The sequence below is a fragment of the Cydia amplana genome, chromosome 14 (genome assembly GCF_948474715.1).
Source record: "Cydia amplana chromosome 14, ilCydAmpl1.1, whole genome shotgun sequence".
Lineage (NCBI taxonomy): Eukaryota > Metazoa > Arthropoda > Insecta > Lepidoptera > Tortricidae > Cydia > Cydia amplana.
Window position 1 is genome coordinate 12,623,772 of NC_086082.1, and position 22,999 is coordinate 12,646,770.

The 22,999-nt window shown below is 38.6% G+C and overlaps 1 protein-coding gene across 1 annotated transcript in view; it reads left to right on the forward strand.

Annotated features, from left to right (window-relative positions):
* Positions 1 to 3,782: 3,782 nt before the first annotated feature.
* The window catches only part of LOC134654227 (kinesin-like protein unc-104), a 72,475-nt gene continuing 53,258 nt past the window's right edge, over positions 3,783 to 22,999 (forward strand). Inside the window, exons 1-2 of the mRNA XM_063509697.1 lie at positions 3,783 to 3,933; positions 9,661 to 9,818. Coding sequence (XP_063365767.1) covers positions 9,719 to 9,818 — 100 coding nt within the window. The 5' untranslated portion in view covers positions 3,783 to 3,933; positions 9,661 to 9,718. The remainder of the gene's footprint in view (positions 3,934 to 9,660; positions 9,819 to 22,999) is intronic.

A 22,999-nucleotide genomic window follows, 5' to 3' on the forward strand; every position in this document is an offset into this window, starting at 1 on the left:
AGCAAAGAGTAGTATGCATAATATAGTTGGCCAAGCAGATCTTGTCAGTAGAAAAAATGTAGGCACGAAGGGATATGGTCTCATAGATAATTTGAGTTTCGCGCCTTTTTCTACTGACAAGATTTGCTTTTTTGCATCAATTTTGAAGCGCCATTTACAAGTTTAGCGTTAAGTAATATAAATGGCGCTATTTTTTCGAATAAAGGGCTTCGTATACGGCTGTCTCTCCCCTGGATTTAAGTCACCACCATAGAGATTAAAATAAACTGTATCTGTGCTAAGCCGAAATATTTCCTGTCAAATGTCAAATACATATATTATGTTTATTGTATTTTATTTTTATGTTGCTAATTATTTCAAAATGGTAAATCTAAAAACGATATTATAAAAGTGTAAGTCGAGCACTTTCATTTGATACTAAACTCGACCATGTTTCTTGCAAAAAAATGACCAGAATAGCAAGACCTCTCACAAACAGCTTTTTGGCCTTCTAAGCTCTTCTAGCTCAATAACCTCTTGATCGGGCCTGCTCATAATTTAATGACTAAAATATAATGCCCTCAACTACACGTTTACCCAATTTCATTTAAATTAGAACAAATTTACTTAAGTTATTGAGTATCAAACTATCTTCTGACAGTTCAGCTTAAAAACATCGAAATGCCGAGACGTGCCTAGCCAGCCGCGTGTTCAAAGTCGAATGTAAGAACTTCGCTTCGCTTCGCTCGCTCGTTCGATAAAATTCAGTCCTTGTTCTGCAAATCTGCAACAAATATTAGAAATGGTCAACGATTAATCCGCGAACAGTGAGCAAATATTGCGTGTCTGCTTGATAATCAAACGAGTAGTAAATTAATTAGAAAAGACAGGAAGAAAGAAAATACATTTATTTAACGCCACAACATTTTTCTACGCGTAGAAATCAGAGTTTTTTTTACCAACTGATTAAAATTATGTATATTCAAAGATTTTCTTTTCTTTACTAATCGTATGCGTTAAGATTTCGATTTGGAAGATTACCTATTTGTCTTTTATTTACAAACAAGATATATACAGTGATATTTAACATCAAACGATGCAATTACTAGTTAAGCAATTAATTGACGCCATTCAACTTGGTTTCGTGAAATTGCAAACTAGAAGTAATAGCGAATTAAATTATAAGAAAACTGCACGTTTTCATATAAGTTAATTCTGCAGGTTGATAGACAAGCTAGCTAGACTAAGTCAACTCTGCACAGACTTTGCAGTGTCAAACTGTGGAAGTGTAAATTTAGCTTATGCAGAATCTAGTATTAAACGTGGCTGTACGTTTAGGGTTAATAGGTATGATTTTAGTCAACCCTAAGTACGTTATATCGTAAATGCCACGTTGTTGTAATATGATAAAAAATTAAAAATTACACTTAACCCGTTAACGTTGAATGGGTGGTTGATGTGCTTATTAGCATTAAATATAAAAACTTCGCCGACGATATAAAACCTACGAGTACGTCACTGACAGGCTAGACTGTGTATCTTCTATTTTGGTGCCCCGTATCTTGCGCCTCCATTTTCCCTTGGCCACAGATTCGTCTCACGCGGTGTCATTAAGCTACAGAGAGTACAGAGTTAGGGAAAGGTCGAATTATTCTGTACAGTCACGTGCAATAATATGTTAGTCTTCGAAGGCCGTAAAAATGTGACGTGTCGTGTCAGATATTTTTGCGGCCTTCGTTGTGTAACATATTATTGCAAGCGATTGTACATATGACGCAATTGGCAATGCATATTGTAATTTGTGCCGCCACTGTGATAGAATGAATGGACGTTATAGTAGTAAGTCGTTAGAATAGAAGCACAACAGTGTAGTCCGCGGTAGCGGTTGTTGACGTGATTGCGTGATAATGACAATACATATTATCTGTCTCTTTTACTTGTGCGGAGTTAAAAAGTGGCGTTTGCCCTGTCACGTCTATAATCGCATTCATCATATGCCCGCTGTTTGTATAAAATCCGCAAACCTATGGGCACATCTAATATTTTATTATACATATTACAGAAACAATATGAGTTACATGTCGAATTACATGTAGGTAACAATATTTGAATATGCTAACTGTAAATGTATAAATTTTCGAAATGTTACTCACGAGAAAAAACTAAAATACCTATTTCAAATGTACCTTTTTTATTGGTTTTGAGTTTATTATGACCATCAATTATTGCGCCAAAAGTTGTACCCCGGGGTAACACAAACATCCCGCAAAGAGTACCTACCGAAATAATTCCGTCGGTTCAATATCGCGTGGTAAATAAATAAGACCCCAAGGCTCGAGCCGTGACCCGAAACGTGTTTCGCTCCGGACTCTTTCATAAACTTTTTTTATCGACGCGTTATGCTGTAATGCGTACCCGAACAGCAATTTACCTAACGATAGTAGTTTCTACAATCGATGTAATTGCTTATTGATGCTAACTCCAGACCAGATACCTACTCAGTGTCTTCGTTGACTTTTTATGTTTATTTAGACTTATGTCCATCCATGTTTTTGAAACAATGTTGGATCTTACAAATGCAAAGTTGCCTAAGTTGCCTACGTACTTACCTACATAAGATATTACACATTACACATTGCGATTAGTATGTTACGAATAGGTATGTTTAGGTTAATGTTTTTTTTCTTAAGTCTGAAGTTTGTCTCGACTAGATATCGTCTGCGTAGCAGGTTAAATCAATACGTAGCTACTGCGTCATTGTTTAGTTTAGAGCCCCGGTACGGACAAATGCGTAGTTTCGGTCATTCACTGACCTAGCTGATGACCGTTTGACGATGGCAAAGTTAAGTTTGAACTAGGTATTAAGTTTATATATAGCCAAATAGCCTCTGCTCTTTCAACTGCTTTTCACCCCCTTGGAATTTAATTTCAAGATCTTTTCTTAGTGGTGCACGACAATATGTGAAGATATATAGGTACTAGTATATTTCAAGACTGACTGTCCGTATTTACATAACTTTCGGAACTGTTTTACATTTATAGATAAAATGCACTCTCGAAAAGTAATTACGGTAACGATGATAGTGGATGTAATTGTGGTATAGTGTCTGGATCGACAAGCATTCAAAGCAGGCTGTGGATCACTGACTAGCTAGATTGATCAAGCCGATGAAATCAAAGCGCACGTGCTCCGAATTGCTGTAACGGGCTCCATTTCAGCTGATCGCTTCGTCATTTGCATTAATAAACCAGCTAGTGGTTAGATATGCCTTTAGCTACCGACAATCCTAAAATAACTCAACATTCTCGTTATTTTCTTGCTAAAAAATTCCATAAATTCGGCATTGTAAGTAAGTAATTGAATTGCGCTGTTACGTTTCTAAATAAGGTTAAAGAAATTTCTTGTAAACGCAAGGGCAACCAGCTCGCAAGAGGAATGGGATTATTGAGGCTGCAGGCTGTTTGAGCGCCTCTTTCTCGAACCGGGTAATTTGTCCGGACACGAAACGTCGACTAGTTGTGAATTATAGATATTACGACATGAATCATGCTCGAGTCCTTTTATTACCAAGCCTGTCATCAGGAGAAAATGAATTTTATACATTATTGTAATTACTAGAGACGTAACCCAAAATAGCACTTATGGTGACCGCTATCCTTCGGAGCGGTCGGGTTATTGTGGATTTGTTAATGATATTTGCGGTAGTGGGTGCGCGCCGATCGGCCGCGCAGCGGCGCGGCGTTAGATCGAAGGCTCCAGTGCCGCGGGGGTGGGTACGCGCATGCGCCACGGGGCTTCGCTGCCGTCTCCGCTGGCGGCCCGCAGTCGCACCGCGTAGCCCTGCGACGCGCCATGCCGGCCGACGCTGCGACCTGACCGGAGCACCGCTCTAACCCAATAGTGTAAACCGCGACTGGATTCGTCGCTCGGACCCCTACCGCACGGAGCCTCTGGTAAGTCCGTAGCGGATTCCACAGCCCGAGGTTGAAGGCTTTCGACGTGCTTTTCCGCGAAGTAGGGGGCGCTAGTGCGCGCGGTGAGTCATCTCTGCGGCGACGAGTTTTCATGGCCGCCCTTTCGATCTTGTGGATCGGCAGGAAGATGTGAGGCTGATGCAGTGGTTACGTAAGTGCGTGAGCAGTGCAGCGCCGAGCACGACCGACACTTTCGAGTACCGGTGCGCACTCGAGCGCGCCCCATTACCGCACGCGAGGATTGCTTTCAGGAAAACATTCACCATTCTATCCGCGGATCTTATGCTGGCAACTGTGCCGTTTCTGTGCCGAGTCGTCATGAGGCCTGACGTGCGCGCTAATGTCTCGGAGACGTGGAACTTCGGTGATTTCTATGTTGGATTGTGAAAGTGGTTTTTGGAATAAGTGTTGGTGGAAAGACATTTGGAATACATTTTTGAGTTGTGGTTTAAAGTAGGTATTGATTTGGTGGTGAATTCCTCGTTGTATTTTAGTGTCGCAATAGTGTGTGTAATAAAAATGTTATGGTTGTGAAGACTGTATTGACGAATGTTGTTTGCCGTCGGGTTTTCAGCCCTAGATCTCTAATGTTGGTCCACTCATTGATGTGTATATCTCTTGAAGTCAGAGTAATCTGGAAGAATCTTTGCAATAACTATTATTTGTGGCAAGTTCGTTTTCTTAGTCATACAAAGCCTCTCCTTACTATTTTGGTGAAAATAATTAAAAAAATAATACAAAAGAGATACACCTGTAAAGAACAAGGGCCTGTCGACGTTGTGGATGACAATGACAACACCTATCACCTTTGACAACACCACCAATTCTTACTCAATGCATTCTGTTGACGTTATTACGAATGTGACTACTGTTTCCTAAGCGTACTCTGCTTAAAAATATTTGCAAATCAACAAGGATCCACTTAAAAATTGCATTAAAATAGTAAATCATTGTCTGCTGATGTAGATCTCTGCTAAATAAATCAATTGTAAGATCTTTGTTAACGTTTGTTTTGAAACGATCGTATCAGCTGTCGGTCGGCGCGCGCGCCGCCCGCTGGACCGTGTCGATCGCACCAATTACACTGGTACTTGACCCAACCATTAATCTACTGTTACACTTGCGTTGCAACCGATATTCTCTTTATACTCGTAAATTAGACACGTACATGCGAAGGCACGCAGAGCTGCTTATTAGAAGACGTTATAAGGTTTAACTGTTCCGACTTTGTTGGTATGCGTCTTTGTACTTCAGCTTATACTAAATGTAGACCGTATTTCTTAGCAATACAGTTTACGAACTGTCAGGTAACAATGACGATGGTATAGCAGAAGAACATTAAGGTCAAATAGCCGAGGAAATAAAAAAAGTCTGCAACAGAGCAAGATTCTATTGTCAGTGGCGTAAGAGCGTGTTTGGAAATGTTTGGCCACCAAAATGGTACCTTAAATCATTTACAGCGGTTGAGTTTTTGCGAAGTGTAACGGGGAATGTTAACAAAATGCTTTTGCTACTGTTTTTGTCGCCATTAGACTTTACCGCTACTTGAGATTTAAGCTGGCTTGACTAGCTTTTATGATGAATAAAAAAAAAAAAAAAGATAATAAGATTGTCTAAATTTATAGTAGGTGCAATTGCATACCTCAATATATAATACCTTTTAATAATACCTAGGGACTCCGTGCACACTAAAAGAGGCATTTAGTAACCTAAAAACATGGAGGAGCTGGGGTAGTTCGAGTAGCGGTACCTCGTTTCACGCAAAATAGACACAATGGTTGTCGATTTACGGAAAATGCCCAGAAGCACTAACTAACTGCATACCTCAATAGATAATAAAAAGAAAACATTACAAAATGGAAAATAATTGATTATCTTGTTATGAAGAATACCTAAATACACCCCAAAATATTATGGAAATAGTCTCAACTATTTTAAATGAAACCGAAATATAGAAATAATTTTTTCTACTCCAGCACTTAAATGTGTCAATTAAATGACTGACAGTGATATCTAAAGCAATGTCATTTGAATGATTTGTCTATAGGCTCATAAGATGACTGCTAGCAGTCATCTTATGAGTATAATACAACTGCTTTATTATTTTTAAAGATACAAGTTCCGATCATCTTGATTGAAAGAGGTATGTTTTCATTTACAATAATAACTCAATTTTTTTTAAATAATAACTCTTTTTTTTTAATAATAACTCTTTTTTTTTAATAATATTTTTTTTTTTTTTTTTTTTGCTGCAGCTGTCATAGAAAAAGTAATGTATGCAACAGCTCATAATTGGTTCTTAAAATTCTCGGGTCTTTTTTTACAAAACTCGACTACGTCTCGTTTTATAACTTCGACCCTTGAATTTTAAGAACCCTTATTATATCACTGTTGCATAAACTACTATTTCGCTTTGAAAATAAAATATGAATAAATATCACAATCAAGAACGCCATAATAAACAGCGCAATAGTGAAAGACATTGACGAACTAAGGTCTCGATGGAGTAACATATAAGTGTATGTTACGGTTGTGGAATTACGATTACTCATACACTTAATGTCAAAAAACGAAAACTAAGCTCGTTACCATTGGTGCGCGTGCGCGAGAGTCGAGTTTTTAGATTAAACAAGTGCGATCTGACCTTAAAATACATAACGGTATGAAACGAGGTACTTTTTAAACGGGGTTCCATTTGATTCTGTGGTACCTATTAACCTAAGCATTTTTATTTTTTTTCATGGAAATTTTCGCGCAAAGACTTTTGATAATGATTAATGACCATCGTTTCCACGTGTAAATAGTCTAATGACTTTAGATGCCGCAGAGATTCATTTGAAGTAGTTATTATACTTATTATACCTACTACTCTCAGATACAAGGTAATGAATTTCTAAAATAACGTAAGACTTTGAGGTACCTACTAGGTACTAAGAGGTACTAAATTTAACTACTTTTCAAGCATTTTTCCAAACGTTAACTTTTCGCCTCCCATTAAGCATTAAATTTCGGACTATATAGTCACTCGTCGCCCTTGTTCAGTAAGAGATTGGAATGTTCTAAGGTTGACCTTGCACAAATTACACACTGGGGAATGGCTAACGAAACATTTTCATAATGTTTATACAACGCCATTTCCGATTTCAATAAGGGAATCTCATTACGGTTTATGGTGTTACAATGTAAGACAATTAGACAATGTTGTAGTTATATTGCGTAAAGTGGTAGCATTTATTTTAAAACTCACAATTATTACTGTCATTTAAGCAAAACAACAAACTTTTGTACGAATTAAAGGACAAAACCATAGCGGAATTTCCCAAGACAATTCGCAAATGCTAACGCCTCCGACGGGCATTATGACCGGGTAAAAGCCATCCCGTGTCTAACGCCGATGACGCAAACTGCGCATTTGCATTAATTCCAAAGATCGCCATCTTTATCGCAAGGGAATGTCTCGGCTCGCAATTGGAGTGGAACCTCCCTGCAACTGCGAGTAGGGTTGCCAGACGTCAGGATATTTCAAGTTTCCCATTAGTCCTTTTAAAAAAATTATTCCAAATAAAACCGTCCACGCTCGCAACTGCAGTGGGGCCTCCCTACGCTAACGGAACAAGTTATTAGATGACATAATTTTTCTGGAACCCGATGTGTACGTCGCTTTGTCGTTTTAAAGTCTTTATGGCGAAGGAAATTTTGTCTTCAGTCTTACAGTTGGAGTGGAACCGTATGCTTAGATTGCTTAGGCTTTAAGGTTACCAGATAACAGAATGTTTCTTAAAAATGTGTCACACGTCCTTTGGTAGTTTATTGGAGTGGAACCTCCCTACGCCTACATGTAGGGTTATCAAGCATCAGGCATTCTAAAGGTCGTTTCACTTGTCCTTCTATAGTTTAAGGCGAAGGAAATTGCCTCCAAGACTCGCAATTGGAGTACTGTAACGAATAAGATTATCAGATGAAACGATTTTTATTAAGGACGTGTTACTTGTCCTTCGGTAGTTTATTGGAGTGGAACCTCCCTACGCCTACACGTAGGGTTACCAGGCGTCTGGAGGTCGAGTCACTTGCTATTCGATAGTTTATGTTGAAGGAGATTGACTTCAGGCTCGCAATTGGAGCGGAACCTCTTTACGCCTACGCTACGCATGCGTTGTAGCGCTACCAGATGTAAACATTTTCCCTAACATGAACTTGCCTTTACAAAATCTTTACGGGGAATGAAATAGTCTACAGTCTCCCAATTGAACCACCCTACGCCTACATGTTAGGTTTACCAGATGAAAAAAAATCGTGTTATTTGTCCTTCTAAAGATCACCATCGCTTATGGCGAGAAAATTTGTCTTCACGGCTACAAGCATTAACTACCATAATTGAAGGGATGTTTACAAAAACAACATAACTGCTTAGAGCGGTTGACACTTTTTTAAGAACATTATTAATCGTTGCAGGTGTCAATCAGTGTAGTCAGTTATGTTGTTTTTGTAAACATCCCTTCAATGATTTAGTACATGTTTTCGTAGAGTAGCGGATAGGGTTTGCAATCCGGATCCGGAATGTATGAAATTATCCGGATCTGGATCCGGATCCGCGGATCTTCCCATACATTTCGGATCCGTCGTGCAAACCCTAGTAGCGGATTATTTTACCAATAAGGATTGTTTCATCAAAACAACGCTTTTCAGCAGTCTGGTAAAAATTAGTGGTTATACTGGTTACATAATCACTTTATAAACTCGTGTCTGGTTACCCTACATAGCTCGTTAGCTTTTCTGAGACGGTACAGAAATGCTCCTTTAATATTTCCGCGCTGCTGCTTTCTAGGAGCGACATTCAAAGTTACTTGGCAGAAGTTACTCCCAGCTCTTTAACGATGTTTGTGACGATCATTCGTTAGAACCTAAATGTAATTAAAATGCTTTAACGTTGATTTAAGAAATAATAGCAAATGGTGATACGAGTGACTTTAGGTATCTGTCTTTTTAACCTTCATGAGGGCATTAGGGCAAATACCTAACATGTTTTGATGTCAATTTCGTTGAGGTAGACAAAGGTTGTTTAATTTATCATTATTTTTTATGAGGTTTACTATTACTACATACCTGAACACAACAAGATTGCTATTTTCGTTATGACTTTTGCAAATTATTGTAATATTTCTTTTGCCGTGTTGACCATTAACAATGATATACAATTCATGTTATTGGATTTCTATAATTGACGCCTGTACAATTTTAAAGTTTAAGTATTGCAATCTTCATTTATTTAGGGAAGAAACCCTACCTCCCTAGTAGAAGTTCTTCGTAGTTGAATAACCGATACGTTACAGTCACATTTGTATGCAAGGGTGCTCAGTTAATAATTTTGCTGGTTGTACGTTGTACCTATATGAAAGAAAACATGTATGGTCTAAACAACTGTAGCTGACATGGAAAGTTTGGATTTGCTTGTCAGTTATAGAGTTATAGTTCCCATGAACCTGAAATCATCACAAGATTTTGAACGAGTTCCGGTTCGAAGTCGAACTCTAATTTCATGTTGGCATCACTTGCAGTGCATTTCACTTGTACACTGGAGCTCTTTAAGCCTCCTGTTGTAACATGATCAACTGATATAAACTAATGTGTGTGATAGCACAGAATAACTAATAGTACTACCGGTGATAGACTACAAACCTCTATTCTAACATGGTATCTCCTTTGCAGGTGTAAATCGGTCCCCGTACCGATGTGTTAGTGCAACAGGAAAGCAACAAAAGCCGCCATGTCGTCGGTGAAGGTGGCGGTGCGCGTGCGCCCCTTCAACTCGCGCGAGATCGCCAGGGACTCCAAATGCATCATAGAGATGTCGGGCAACACTACAGGTAAGATTCCCCTCATATTGTTTTTTTTTTATACCATGACGATGGTAAGCGATCACCGTAGCCTATGGACGCCTGCAACTCCTGGGGGTTTTTGAAGAACATCATACTCCTTCCTTCCTTCCTCGAGAAAATCATGAGCTCATTCCACAGCCGGATCATTCGCGGGAGGTTTTTTCTCTAACGGACAGTTCACGACCGTTTAGGTTGTGTCGCGACACGCCCTTGTCATTATGGGAATGTTATGTAACTACAGTGGTAGAGTGAATGAGACTTGACAAGGCGTCGCGATGGTATGAGATAAAGATGTTTGAATCTTACCTTTATCTCCTAGTATAAGCCTTGAGGTTCCCACGTCTATGCCCTCGGACAACTCGTGCTCCTCGCATGATAGTCCACGCCTGCGGTGTTCCAGCGCACCACCTAAGGGTTTTAAGTGATCTATGACATCACCGTTATCACTGAGTATCTCGGATATCTTTTGGGGTTTCACGAAGCTACTAATACAAGTTGGCATGATGAAGATATGGTGGGTACATGCGTCTAATAGAGATTCAGTCGGTCAGTAATGTCGTGGAGACTCTGCTAAGTTACTTGGTCAGTTAGTCGGTAATGTCCCGTTGATCATACACGCTGATTAGACTTCAAGGCATTAAACACCACAAGTGGTTGCCGTTACGGATAAGATACATTCGAGGCGTTAACACCACCAAATGGTCGCCGATATAGTCAAGGCGTGAACGCCGCACGGGCCGCCGTCATATAGATATGTCTCGTCAGACTTGTTCCAGGCATTAGCGCCCCCTTTTACAGGCTGCCGATATTGAACCATTCTCCTCCTCCATCTCCTCGTCGACCCTATCTAAGTTGTGGTCACATCTATCCAGTTACGGGGACAAACATTATAGAAGTAATTCTCATGGAGGATCTTAGGTATCAAGAGTCATGAAACTAGTAGTGAAACAAATTAGCTACATTATGAGTTCACATTACATGATCAGGATAGAGAGCAAAACAAATACAAACAAGTGGAGAATACTCAGCTTTAGGGGGACCAGCCCATGTGGTTCCCTGCTTCGTAGGATGAACATAACCTCTAACACACTTCACTGTTCCTCTCGGAATGGCGACAAAGTATGATATCTCATTAGCCACGTGTACGGAGACAGTGATGACCATAGAGACTTCCATAGACAATGAAGATTATGACCATAGAGACTTCCATAGACAATGAAGATTATGACCATAGAGACTTCCATAGACCATGAAGCTTGTTTACTCACCATAGATACACTACTCCCTGGTAGGGTTGCCAGCGGTGAATATTGCTGTCAAACGTCATCGCAGTGCCTGGCACTCGCGACAGGTTGCTTTTACAGAATGTTAACATTTTGCAAGGTTAGTGGGCTCGTGACGAGAAGGCTCGAATAGCATAACGAATAGACCCACATTGAAAGAAGATTTCAAGTACATCTCGTATAAACAAAAAATTCAACTCAGGATGGGTCCTTTCAACTACTTTCAAGGTTTCTTTAAAGTAAACTGGTCAAAATATATGCACAGCCATCAGTAGCTTATAGTACCTTTAAATGAAAGTTTGATCATTTTAAAACATTTTAAAAGTAGCAAAGGGTGGATGAATTATTAACAAGCTTTTATTAGGTCGACCTGTATGTAACTAACATGTAATGGAATCTTGCAAGTTAAATTTGATCCACTTCCCGGTTTCCGATTGAGCTGAAATTTTGCATACACATGTAAGTCGGGTGACAATGCAATATTATGGTACCATCGAGCTGATCTGATGATGGAGACAGGAGGTGGCCATAGGAACTCTGTGATGAAACAACGCGACCTAATTGTGTTAGGGGTTTTTAGAATTGTCTCGATGAGTATTAGTTGTCTGTCATAAGAAAAGTACAGTCAGCGATAAAAGCTTGTACCAAAAATGAAATTTTTGACAAAAATTTATTTTTATGCTATGAGTGTATATTAGCTTCAAACAGAGATATCCATTAATATTTGTTAGCATTTCCATTGCTAATGAGTAATGGTTTACTTTTGTAGCAGACCTTAACATAAACAAAACGTGAACAAAACACGACTAACACTAACTTTATTGCTTTATTGCACACAAAGTGTTGTTAAAAGGGTCCCGAATATACCACAATAACAACATATTACTCCATACGTTATACCCTCGTTTCCCCATTAAGTAAAGTTGTTGGGCGCGCCTGTAAAGTTTGGGTACCTGTCCTTGAAACCCAACATTATCAAATTAGTTTCCATGGCGAACCCTGGAGGCTGATTCTGCTTTAGCAATTTGATATCGATGCTTACGACCTTGACCGTGAGGACCAATCAGCGTTGAGCCCTCGCGCTCTGGATGCTGACGAAAGGCAATCAGGAGTCGTCTCATAAGGCATTTCGCATTTGTTGGTGCACAGGAGATGCACTGCAAGCCGTGTCAAGGTGGTGTCATAACAAGATCGAAAAAATAACAAGTTGTAAAATAGGAACCGGCCTTCTGACCCTTTGTAATCATGACTGGCGTTTACTGCGCAATAAAAGCTCTTAAACTTTTTACTTTCACCGAATACTTGGAGGTTTAACAGTGAAGCACTTGAAATGGAATGTTTTGAAATTGGGTCAGTTAGGAGAATATAGTTTTGCAATTACTTCTTTATGTAGAATGCTTTCCAGCTTTGTTTAATAAAGTAAATAAGCAATTTAAAGTGTCTGCTAAATATAACGTATATGTATTTACATGAAACACATTGCGTTAAAAGAAAAAGTAATGAAAGTTTGACTATCAGCGACTGCTAACATAGTATTGAAAAAAAAAAGCGCACTAATAATTGCATATAATAAAATAACATCTAAAATACCATTTCAAGCAAGCATAAGTGCTTACTATGTAAGTGGCAATAGACATGATACTCAAAGGAAGGTTAGACAGCGAAACCTAACAACGTTCACAATGTCAACACTAATCAATTTCCGACTACGTGTGATATTGAAACGAACATTCCAAACGTAATATAATATGTATACTTAAGTTAATGTTTAACATGAATTAAAGTCCTCTGGTCCTAGACATGATACAATGACAGTATCTATGTATTTGGTTTCTGGATTTAGTCAACGCGTATAACGGTATACACGACTAAAATCATATCGCTCACGAATTTACGTACAAAATGACTGGATTGTGCATATTTGATTACCATAACCATGATCACTATACAATGAAGGCTGTTAGCAGCTGCGCGATAAGGTTTATTCATTAGCAATACCGGGTTAACGTGCTACCCTCATTACTTTACCACCCTAGGCCGAAAAGCCGTACGTTCCAAATAAATCCATATGTAGATGCGCCCTTTTGCTTATCACAGACCCCAATACCTGTTTAATACGCATCTGTATGGATATTGAGAGGTACAGGTTCATTTTGCATTGTTTTCTGTAGATGTATGTTTGCTTTGTTTGGAAATAACAATGTTCGTATTTGTGTTGAACAAAATTTACACTAATTAAAACTTTTCCCGCGGGATGAATATAACAAATTTATTATATGAGAGCCGGCGCGTATTTACACAGTGATTCAAATGTCAATTTATGTTGATTTTCATACTCCTGGATACACCCTCTTCAAAATTAAAATACCTATCATCAACAGTGATCGGCACGACCCGTGACGCACCGCGGGATTACGAGCAGAAATCATAATATGGACATGATTAAATTATAACATAACTCCGTGATTTTGTTAAATAGAATAATTTTATTGTATGATATATATTTGCAAATATACGATAAAGTGTTAAATAAGCTTATAAAATGTATAATTAATTATTAAATAAAAAATTGATATATTACTATGTTATAAATACTGACTTCCTAAAAAGACCGAAATCTCGGGGCATATCCATGTTCACATAATGATTGAGGTCATTGACACCGTGCGACACGGGTCGTGCCGATCACTGATCATCAATCATCATCTTCCTAGTGTCGTCCCGGCATTTTGCCGAGGCCTACTTGGGCTGTCATCAAAAATGCTTGTGAACTCAAATCCAGTAAGTCATTATGTCGTGCCTGTATTACATGCTAGTGCTAGTCAAAAGCATAAATCAATGCAGTGGCAACCCACGGGCAACTTCATTTTATGCCCATGTCAAGTTCACTGTCAGAATGCGAGCGTAAAAGCCAAAAAGTAATTCACATAGCTTACCCATTGTACCAAATACAAACCAATAAAAGTAGTAGACCTGTATACGCACTGTTGTTTGGGAATGTAGAGATCAAAGTGGGCTACCAAAAGCTTAGAGACATGTACAAAAAATCTGTGAATGGCCGCGCCGTAAAAAGCGTAAGGTCATTAAGTGCGTCACGCGATAAAACCTGAAAACATTGAATATGCATTAGTTGGGCGTTCTGAGGGTGGTTACACCCACGTGGCGACGCTTAAAGTTTCTACTAGTATCTTCATATATAACTACCTACCACAGTTGTTTACACCGGCAGAACATTTTGCTGAATTTGAATAAATATTCGCATCGGCAATGTTGAAGTCTTCGATTAAAAATTCGTCCTTCCTGAATAACGAGTAACTAACCTCTCTTACAGTACGCAAGACGACTTTCAGTAAATATTACCACAAATGTACCTGTAAACAGCGACCTTTGCGCTCTTAAGCCACCGCAATGCGCTCCAATGGGCCGTAAATTCCATTATGACCCATAAACCTTGCCATTCATTCTCATTTCCTCGGCGAGTCGACTTTTAGGGTCTACCAATCAAGGGTGACTTTGAAAACCTTAAGAATAAAAAATTTGGAGGAATAAGCGTTGGTTGCACTAAACCGTTCGCTAAATATTTTTGTATGAGAAGTTTCATAGTCACTGCTAAGTGGTGTTGATCAGTATATCTAATACATACATCGTACATCTAATTGGCGCAACTGGCCCTTTTTTTCGAACTTTACTCTTCTTGATCATCCGGCATGCTTTAGATACGTGGGCGCTGAAAGCTGACTGAAAGTCTGTATACTGACGAAGAGACGCGCTAGAGATGTAATGTTGTCGACGTTGTCGTAGAAGGCTTTGCATATCTTCAACTGTATGTCACTCAAAAGGAGCTAAATAAAACAACGAGGCTGTACCATAAAGTGTCGCGAGCGTAAAGGCATAAAGGCGTAAAGGTAGGGGATACATATGCGCTCATGAGATGGTGAGATATGGTCCAAAAACTATTTATTACCACACTGCAAGTTACTATGTATACACAAGGCTCAGAATCGGACGGCCCTGGAGAGCAATGGTTGAAATAGACGATCAAGAAATAAGAACGGGTGTTACAGGTTCCCATAAGTTCACTAGTTCATGCTTCGTAATCGTAAGCATTTGCATGTGACCCGTTGTCCATGGACTCCCGACAATTCTCGTAAATTCCGTGCTACACGCAACCATCACGAAGTAATTCTAATGCTTGAATTCACTTACGCAAATCTGGTTTAAGTGCGGTTCGGTCATTTTAGTAATTAATTACATTACGAATGTAATACATTCGCACCTGAAGTTTTACAATGACGCGCATTATCGGTTAAGTGCGATGCGGATGCTCTAGCTAACTATATACGCTTACGTGAAGTTACAAAAAGTCTCGCCCCTAAGTAGTCATGCAATTTTTTTGCTAGAGTAACATCATCGTCTGGTAAAAAATAATAATGGAACAAAATGAGTATTCCTTTCGCAATATTTTCTCCATAAAATGTGAGTCATGCAGAGAACTTTATATCAACCCTGAAAGCACAACAAGTAAATTTAAGTTGGACTTCGTCCAATTTTAATGAAACATGCGCATTTTATGTAATGTTCCTCAAGCTTAATCTCCCAAAACCCAGCTCGATGCAACGCGTAGTCAACATCATAAATGTGTAATTTATACATTTTATCTTTATCTACTAAATTTTAATAGTAATATTCTAACGTGTCCATAATTGTTGGTTGATATTTGCTTGCATACAACAATTTATTGGAGGGTATATTAACGGTCACCTTAGATGTCTTATCAAGAATTTAATCTACGTAAAATTCTGCATACATATGGTAAACGTATGAATATAAATGCCGTGCTTATCAGAAAAGGCGATTAATCATCCCATCCTTTTAATATCTATAAAATATTCTTGCTAAATATATGCAATATTTCATATTTAACAGCTCCATCTCAAAGTACATATTTATAATATCTTCGAAATTCTCGTGAATTCCATGAAAAAGGCTTCTTATATAAATAACATTTTAAACACAATTCTCGATTGACCTTGGCTGTCAGCATTTTTTCTGCGGTCGTCGAGGCCCGAATTCAGGGATTTACTGTTCATTCAAATGGAAAATTGGCAATAAAATCTGCTTTTCATGCAAATTTCTCGGCTTTTATGGAAGTTTTGGCTTTTTTGGTGATTTGCGAGAAACAGCTGACGCATATTAAATTTCTAGTTGATTCTGGAATTTAAATGCCTATTTTATCTAAGTTGCAGTTAAGTAACTCTTGAATTATGAATATAATAATACTGATAGCGTTTACGTTTTCTGATATTCGACGTCTCAACCTTCGTGTTTTTATAATAACGTAAGGTCGAATTTAAAGCAGTAGGTACAGTCGCCATCAGATATATCGGAGCGGCCGAGGTGCTCAAAAATATGTGAACACGCACTCTAACGCCTTGACAATAGAGGCGTGTTCAGATATTTGTGAGCACTTTGGACGCTCCGATATATCTGATGGCGACTGTACACGCGAGCATTTGCCGTGTTACGATGCAAAGAAAACTGAACATATATGTAGTACTATGTATTTAACCATTTTTTAAATCGAGTCCCCGTGGACACTAAACACGTTGTTCACACACTAAACACCTTCTCTTAAATTTAGTTTTGTGTGAAATAAATTACATAAATAAATAAAACATGCTCCTCTTCGTAAATATAAGGAGGTTCTAGGTGCAGCCCTATACTAGCTCAAAACTGTGTGTGAGGACTTTATGAAAGTAACAAACACTTTAGTAGCGACAAAAGATCGCAGAAGTGCTGTTCTTTATTCACTTACATGATACATCTCAGCAAAATAACTTCGTGTTGTGTGATCTTGTATATTGGCATTGGTAACATGATCTAGTTCTTGTTTGCTACTTAAGTATTCACTATTAGCGCTTGTCTACATGCCTGAATTTGTATAGGTACCAAGCTAGGTTTAAAGGAAGAGAGAATTCCCGCAACCTCTATTTCGTTTTGTATGTATGTTTGGCCGAAATTGCATTTCAGCTAGAATTTCATCTTTTGTGGCTGGAAATCTTATTCGGGGCAGGATATATCGGATAACCCAAATCCGAATATGTAGGGCAGGTCGTGAGTTTATCGCGATCTTATGCCATAAGGAAGAGTGATTACAGTGAAACACATTTATTCACAAAAGAGGCAAATTGGCATTGATTTTGTGTAGATAATTCCTTGATAGGTTAAAAGCAGACTTTATAAAATATTGAAGATTAAATGGGCGTGAATGACAGAAACTTCAAACAGAACATAAATTTACGTTACATTACCGTTTTCTTTTGTAATACAATATTGGCAGACAGTAACGTAGTATTTTTTACTGACTGCTTAATATCGATTGTCTCTCTCATCTGCTATAAGAAACATGTACGCTCCAGAACACGTGTTAAAAAAGGAGGCCATTGCGCCAACTTTTACGCCCTACTCACGTCCGTTCTCACAGAATAGTGTCCACTAAAAGCGCCCTAAAGCAAAGGCGCCCTAACAAATTCCCTGCCATATTTTCCGCTCCATTCCCCACAATTACTGCTGTTACATTCCCATCTATTGCTGTGCGTTCGCCTCACGTAATCCAGTTTAACTGTGACCTTCACTTAAGCACATTTCTTACGGATCTGGAGATCTAACTTATACTGATTCGACTGAGGCAAGCTTTGGCCTGCTGTGTAATAACAGCACTTGCCCTCACTGAATCACTCTTGTACTTTGACCTCTTTAAACGTCATTGTTTGGGGATTTCGCGCTTTTATACCCAAATGTCATTCATTAGTGTAATTAAGCATTTTCTCGTTTTTATTTCTTTTGTTTTAACTTGAAAATATTACAATTGTACGTTATTTTGTTTCGTTTCTTTTGTTCTGTGCAGATAATTGTAACGAGCCAGTCACAGCTAGTGAATCTCGTAATAATAATATACAATACACTATGCCATATATCTTAAAATGAAAACTAAAGTCTATTTTTTTATTCGGTAGACTGAAATGACAGTTAATAGTATGAACATGAAATGTCATTTCATACTATTAACTGTCATTTCAGTCTACCGAATAAAAAAATAGACTTTAAGTACTTTAGATTTGAAATTGGGAAACTATACCTAGAAAGCTATATCATGTCGATGACTCTGGTCTTCAAACTATGCAGGGAGGTTTAGGATTTAGCTTCACAAAACCTTAAGCCAATTTGTACTTACGCCGTATTCCGTAGCGCATTTGATGTACCTATGTACGAGGGTGAATCAAAAAGTCCTTAGAAATAGGGTCAAAAACAAACGAATATCATTTTTATTTTTTTTTACTTTTCAACATAATTTCCTTCTTGTTCTATATATTTATTATACCGTTTTTCAAGTTTTTCTAATCCATCATAAAAAAACGATTTTTCTTGAGCCTCAAAAAACTCCTCTACGGCACCCATGACCGCGTTGTTGTCATCAAATTTAGTTCCGCGAATGTGCTCCTTTAGTTTCGGAAACAAGTGGGAATCACTAGGAGCTAAGTCTGGCGAGTAGGGCGGATGATCAAAGATCTCAAAACCAGCTTGGCGGATTGCAGTGAGAGCCATTTGTGATCGACGAGCCGGAGCATTATCATTGTGAAAAAGCACTCCCGCACTCAATTTTCCTCGACGTTTTTCTTTGATTGCTTGACGCACTTTTGGTATCAAATCGGTGTAATAGGCACCTGTAATGGTTTTTCCTTTAGGCAGATAATCAATAAAAAGGATTCCTTCTGCATCCCAGAAAACTGAGGCCATAACTTTACCTGCTATCGGAAATACTCTAGAAGTCTAGATTTCTTTATTGGAGGGGAGGATGGCCGTTTCCAGGACATGCTTTGCTTTTTTGTTTCAGGGTCAAAATGGTGAACCCATGTTTCGTCCATTGTTACGAAACGACGATAAAAAGTGTCCGGATCATGCAAGATTTTCTTTAGATTCCGCTTCGAAACTTCTAAACGCAAGTCTTTGTTAGCCTGCGTTAACATTCGCGGAACCCATCTTGCTGACACTTTTTTAAAACCCAAAACATCGGTTAGTATTGAATGTACGCTACCAAACGAAATCTTTAGAGTCTCTGCTATGTATTTAATTGTTAGTCGCCGGTCGTCCAAAACCATTTTCTCAATTTTTTCAACGGTTTTTGCGTTAACTGAGGTAGAGGGTCGGCCGGAGCGGGGGTCGTCTTCGCAGCTAGATCTGCCTCTTTTAAACTCGGCAACCCAGAAAGCGACGGTGGAATAGGGTACAGCACTAGTGCCTACGGTTTGCTGAATATCCAAAAAAAAATTCTTGGTAGTAATTTTTTTCATACACAAGTACTTTATCACGGCACGTAACTCATTTTTTTCCATAATGGGACCTTTTAGTCGACTTATTTCGCAAAATATTGATTTACCATGTAACGGCGGGAACAATTCGAATGAAACCAACTGTCAAATATTACGTTATAATGACAGTTAAAAATAAAAAATAAACTTCATTTAAAAACTTTTTATAAACAGCCAGTTCTAAGGACTTTTTGATTCACCCTCGTATAATCTTAAATGGTGTATATGAATGTCATAGAAGTTTAGGTTCTATTTGCTTTACATTTTCCTGAAAGTTTGCTTTTCAGTCTCTGTATTATCCATTAGTATTCTTCGTACCGAAATCTAGCTGCATGTATGTATGTTAAAGGCTTTTTGTAGGTACACCACATGTGCCTTTCAAGAGACTCGTTAAACTTCACTTTTTATCTGCTCTGTAATACTTTTACCTGCTTCCTTTTCCCTATAGCTGGCATATTTACGTTTATTTTTTATATGTATATATGTATATGTATCTTATTTTATTTTTATTTGTGTTATACTGTTTTGTATTGTGTTTTTCTGTGCTAAAATTCTTATATTGAATATGAAACACCCACTGACATGACATAAATTTATTAATTTTCGCTACCTAAAGGTTGTCTGGAAGAGATCGCTTTTTAGCGATAAGACCGCCTGTTGTTTAACCTCTTCTTCCTGTATTATTTGTATTGTTTTCTGTAATGAGGTGTGCAATAAAGAGTATTTGTATTGTATTGTGTCGAATGAAATATCGAATTCAAAACACGTTATTCAGTCATGACCTTGGTTTCAAGCCCGTCGTAGCGCAGGCTTCACCAACTTCCGGTGGTATTGTTGCCGGAACCGGCGCGCGGACCTACTTCCGCTTTCCAAGATGGCCGCCATGTTCATACAATAACAGGCTGATAGGATTGTACGGCTAATAAAAGGGTGGAAAGCCTTTAGTTGGTAAAAGGGTTATTTTCAACCTTCTTCCTCTATAGGTGCATTACTTCTTTTATCTTGGCCGCGGCACTTCTCTCACAAATCTGGAAAATTTAATGACATTCCTGGAGGAATCCTGAAAAATTGGATCTCAGAAAGGTTTCACTCACTTTTAATAAATAGATTCACAAATTTCAAATTTGTTAGTCTCGTTAATTCGTAAAAAAAAAACATTTCGACTGTATAAGTTACGTCTGTGCATGAGAAAATATTCTCCATTTGTTTTGAGATTCCAACCACAACAGCTTGTACATCTAAGAAAATGCTAATTGACGCAATTACTTCTAACTTTTAAGGGGCCTACTGATGACCAGTCCGCCGGACGATCTCGGCCTGTCAGTTGTTCGGAGCTGTCACCTTTTGCGTTTAACTGACAGTCCGATATCGTTCGGCGGACTCGTCATCAGTGCCCCTTTAGTTGATCTAAAAATGCGAATCTATTAGCTTCATAGAATTTAAAATTGCGGCCTTATAAAATGCACCGTCCGTTCTAAATTACAGTGGATAGCTATACTCTTCCTGAATAGCCATTTGATTGCACATCAATATAATCAATTAGCGAGACGATTCAATGTCGACCGTAACTTGCGTCGGATGCAACTCTGACTCATAAAGTTAGTTACGTTCTATATTAGACTTTATTATTTTCTCTCAAGGTCTACATTAGATCGTAAACGTGCAGTTGGATGCAGCGATGAGTCATAGGGCGGCAACAGGCAGATGGCAGATACTAGGGCGGCAGATACCTTGGACTAGGAAAAACACTTTCCTGCACAAAGTAAACCGTAGAAAAATATTAGACTCAGTAAAAATAAGGATTTTATCGGGTTTTTTATTCTTTCTACTTCGGGATGTGGTTTTGTATCCGTGTATCCCGGGATTTATTGATCCGTCTTCGTTTCAACTTAGATAAAAATGCTTTCATATATGGCTTCATAAACTTCACAACAAATTCTCGTGAAAGATTGTGAGCAGATTCTATAATTGAATGAAATTTATGTCGAGCGAAAGCCATGGAAGTTCGCGAGGTCTATATATCAGGTCATATAGAGCCATTAGGTCACAGTTGTAGCATATAGGCAGCAATGCTATGAGATATTTCGGTTTTTCTACTTTAAAACATATTTATCCACCCCGCATTTACCCCTGAATCCATCAAGGTTAGTCTATTAGGTATTCATTATTAAAGTGCAGGATGCAGCGGTGAGTCACCCAGCGGGGTGCAACGGAAGGGCGGCAGACACCTCGGATTAGCAATCCATTTTCAGATGAAGCCATCCGGTCGGTGACGAATCCGGTTTACTCGTTTTAGTGGGAACGTCTTTTAGCGGAAATCGACTTTGATGAAAATAATTGAACAGTTATGGTACCTACAGAAAAATGAAATACGAAGGGTAATTTAGAAATAGGTTTTTTATTTATATAATTACCTTTATTGCACAAAAGAAAACCTTACAGTACAAAAGGCGGACTTAATGCCATAAGACATTCTCTACCAGTCAACCTTAAGCAAGCTTAAGGCTAAGAGGTTTTTTCCATTCCACATAAAATTCACAGTTCACAAAACTTATGTAAAACCTGATTCGGATTTAGCGTTAGTGAAGTGGCCGCGACACGGCGGCGTCGGCGTCGGTCGATACGTCGCGACGGCACGGCTGCACGCGCACATTGACAACTCACGCACGCACACTTGTGTCGATTCAGCCGATTCTTTCACGAGATTCACCACTGAGACAATGAAAAGAACTGATCGGACGAGAGACTAGACAGTGTGACGGCGGTAGGTTCGCGTTCTATCAAGAAAACAATAACAGTCAGGAGCAGTATTCGGTTTTGTTTTTCGAAAGCTTGTGATGTAGCTACTTTTGTGCAAATGTAAAGTGATGCAACTAGCAAACTGTCAAGTTGTACTGTTTAATACGTTTCAGCATATCCGCCCACAAAAATCAAATTTTATTCGAACATTCTCTTCTCACAACTCAAAAGTCGCCTCGATATTGGTAGAATTTAACTGGCTAAACTTGACGACGAGGGGTAAAAGCCATGAATGTCACATGCTCTTCAATGAATCGCCGTTTATAAAAAAGCGTGAAGAAACCCTGATTTTATGCGAATTATTTGGTAAGGGATGTCTTTGTATAGAACACCTCTACAGACACTGCCACAGGTGTTAAAGAGTTTCTAACGACGCTGCTTAAACCTTACGACATCATTTACTTAAAACATAAAATTAATTCAGTCTGCGTCACACAAGAACCTACGTAATCATTCCTGTTATTTGAAGCACAAAGTTTGTGATCCTACAAAACGTAGGGTAAACTTGTGTGCTACAGACTGTAAAAATATGAATCGTATACTTATAACTCAAGTATCACTTAATATCAAACACAATTTTCTCTAGCGTGCGCCACCCTTTTTGCGGAGTATTGGAATGTAATCTTTATTTCACATTAGGCGAGGTTGGTTTTGCAATTACTAGAGTTGAAAATCACTTGCTACCGTTCATATACTTTTGCGTTCGTTGTAAATGCAC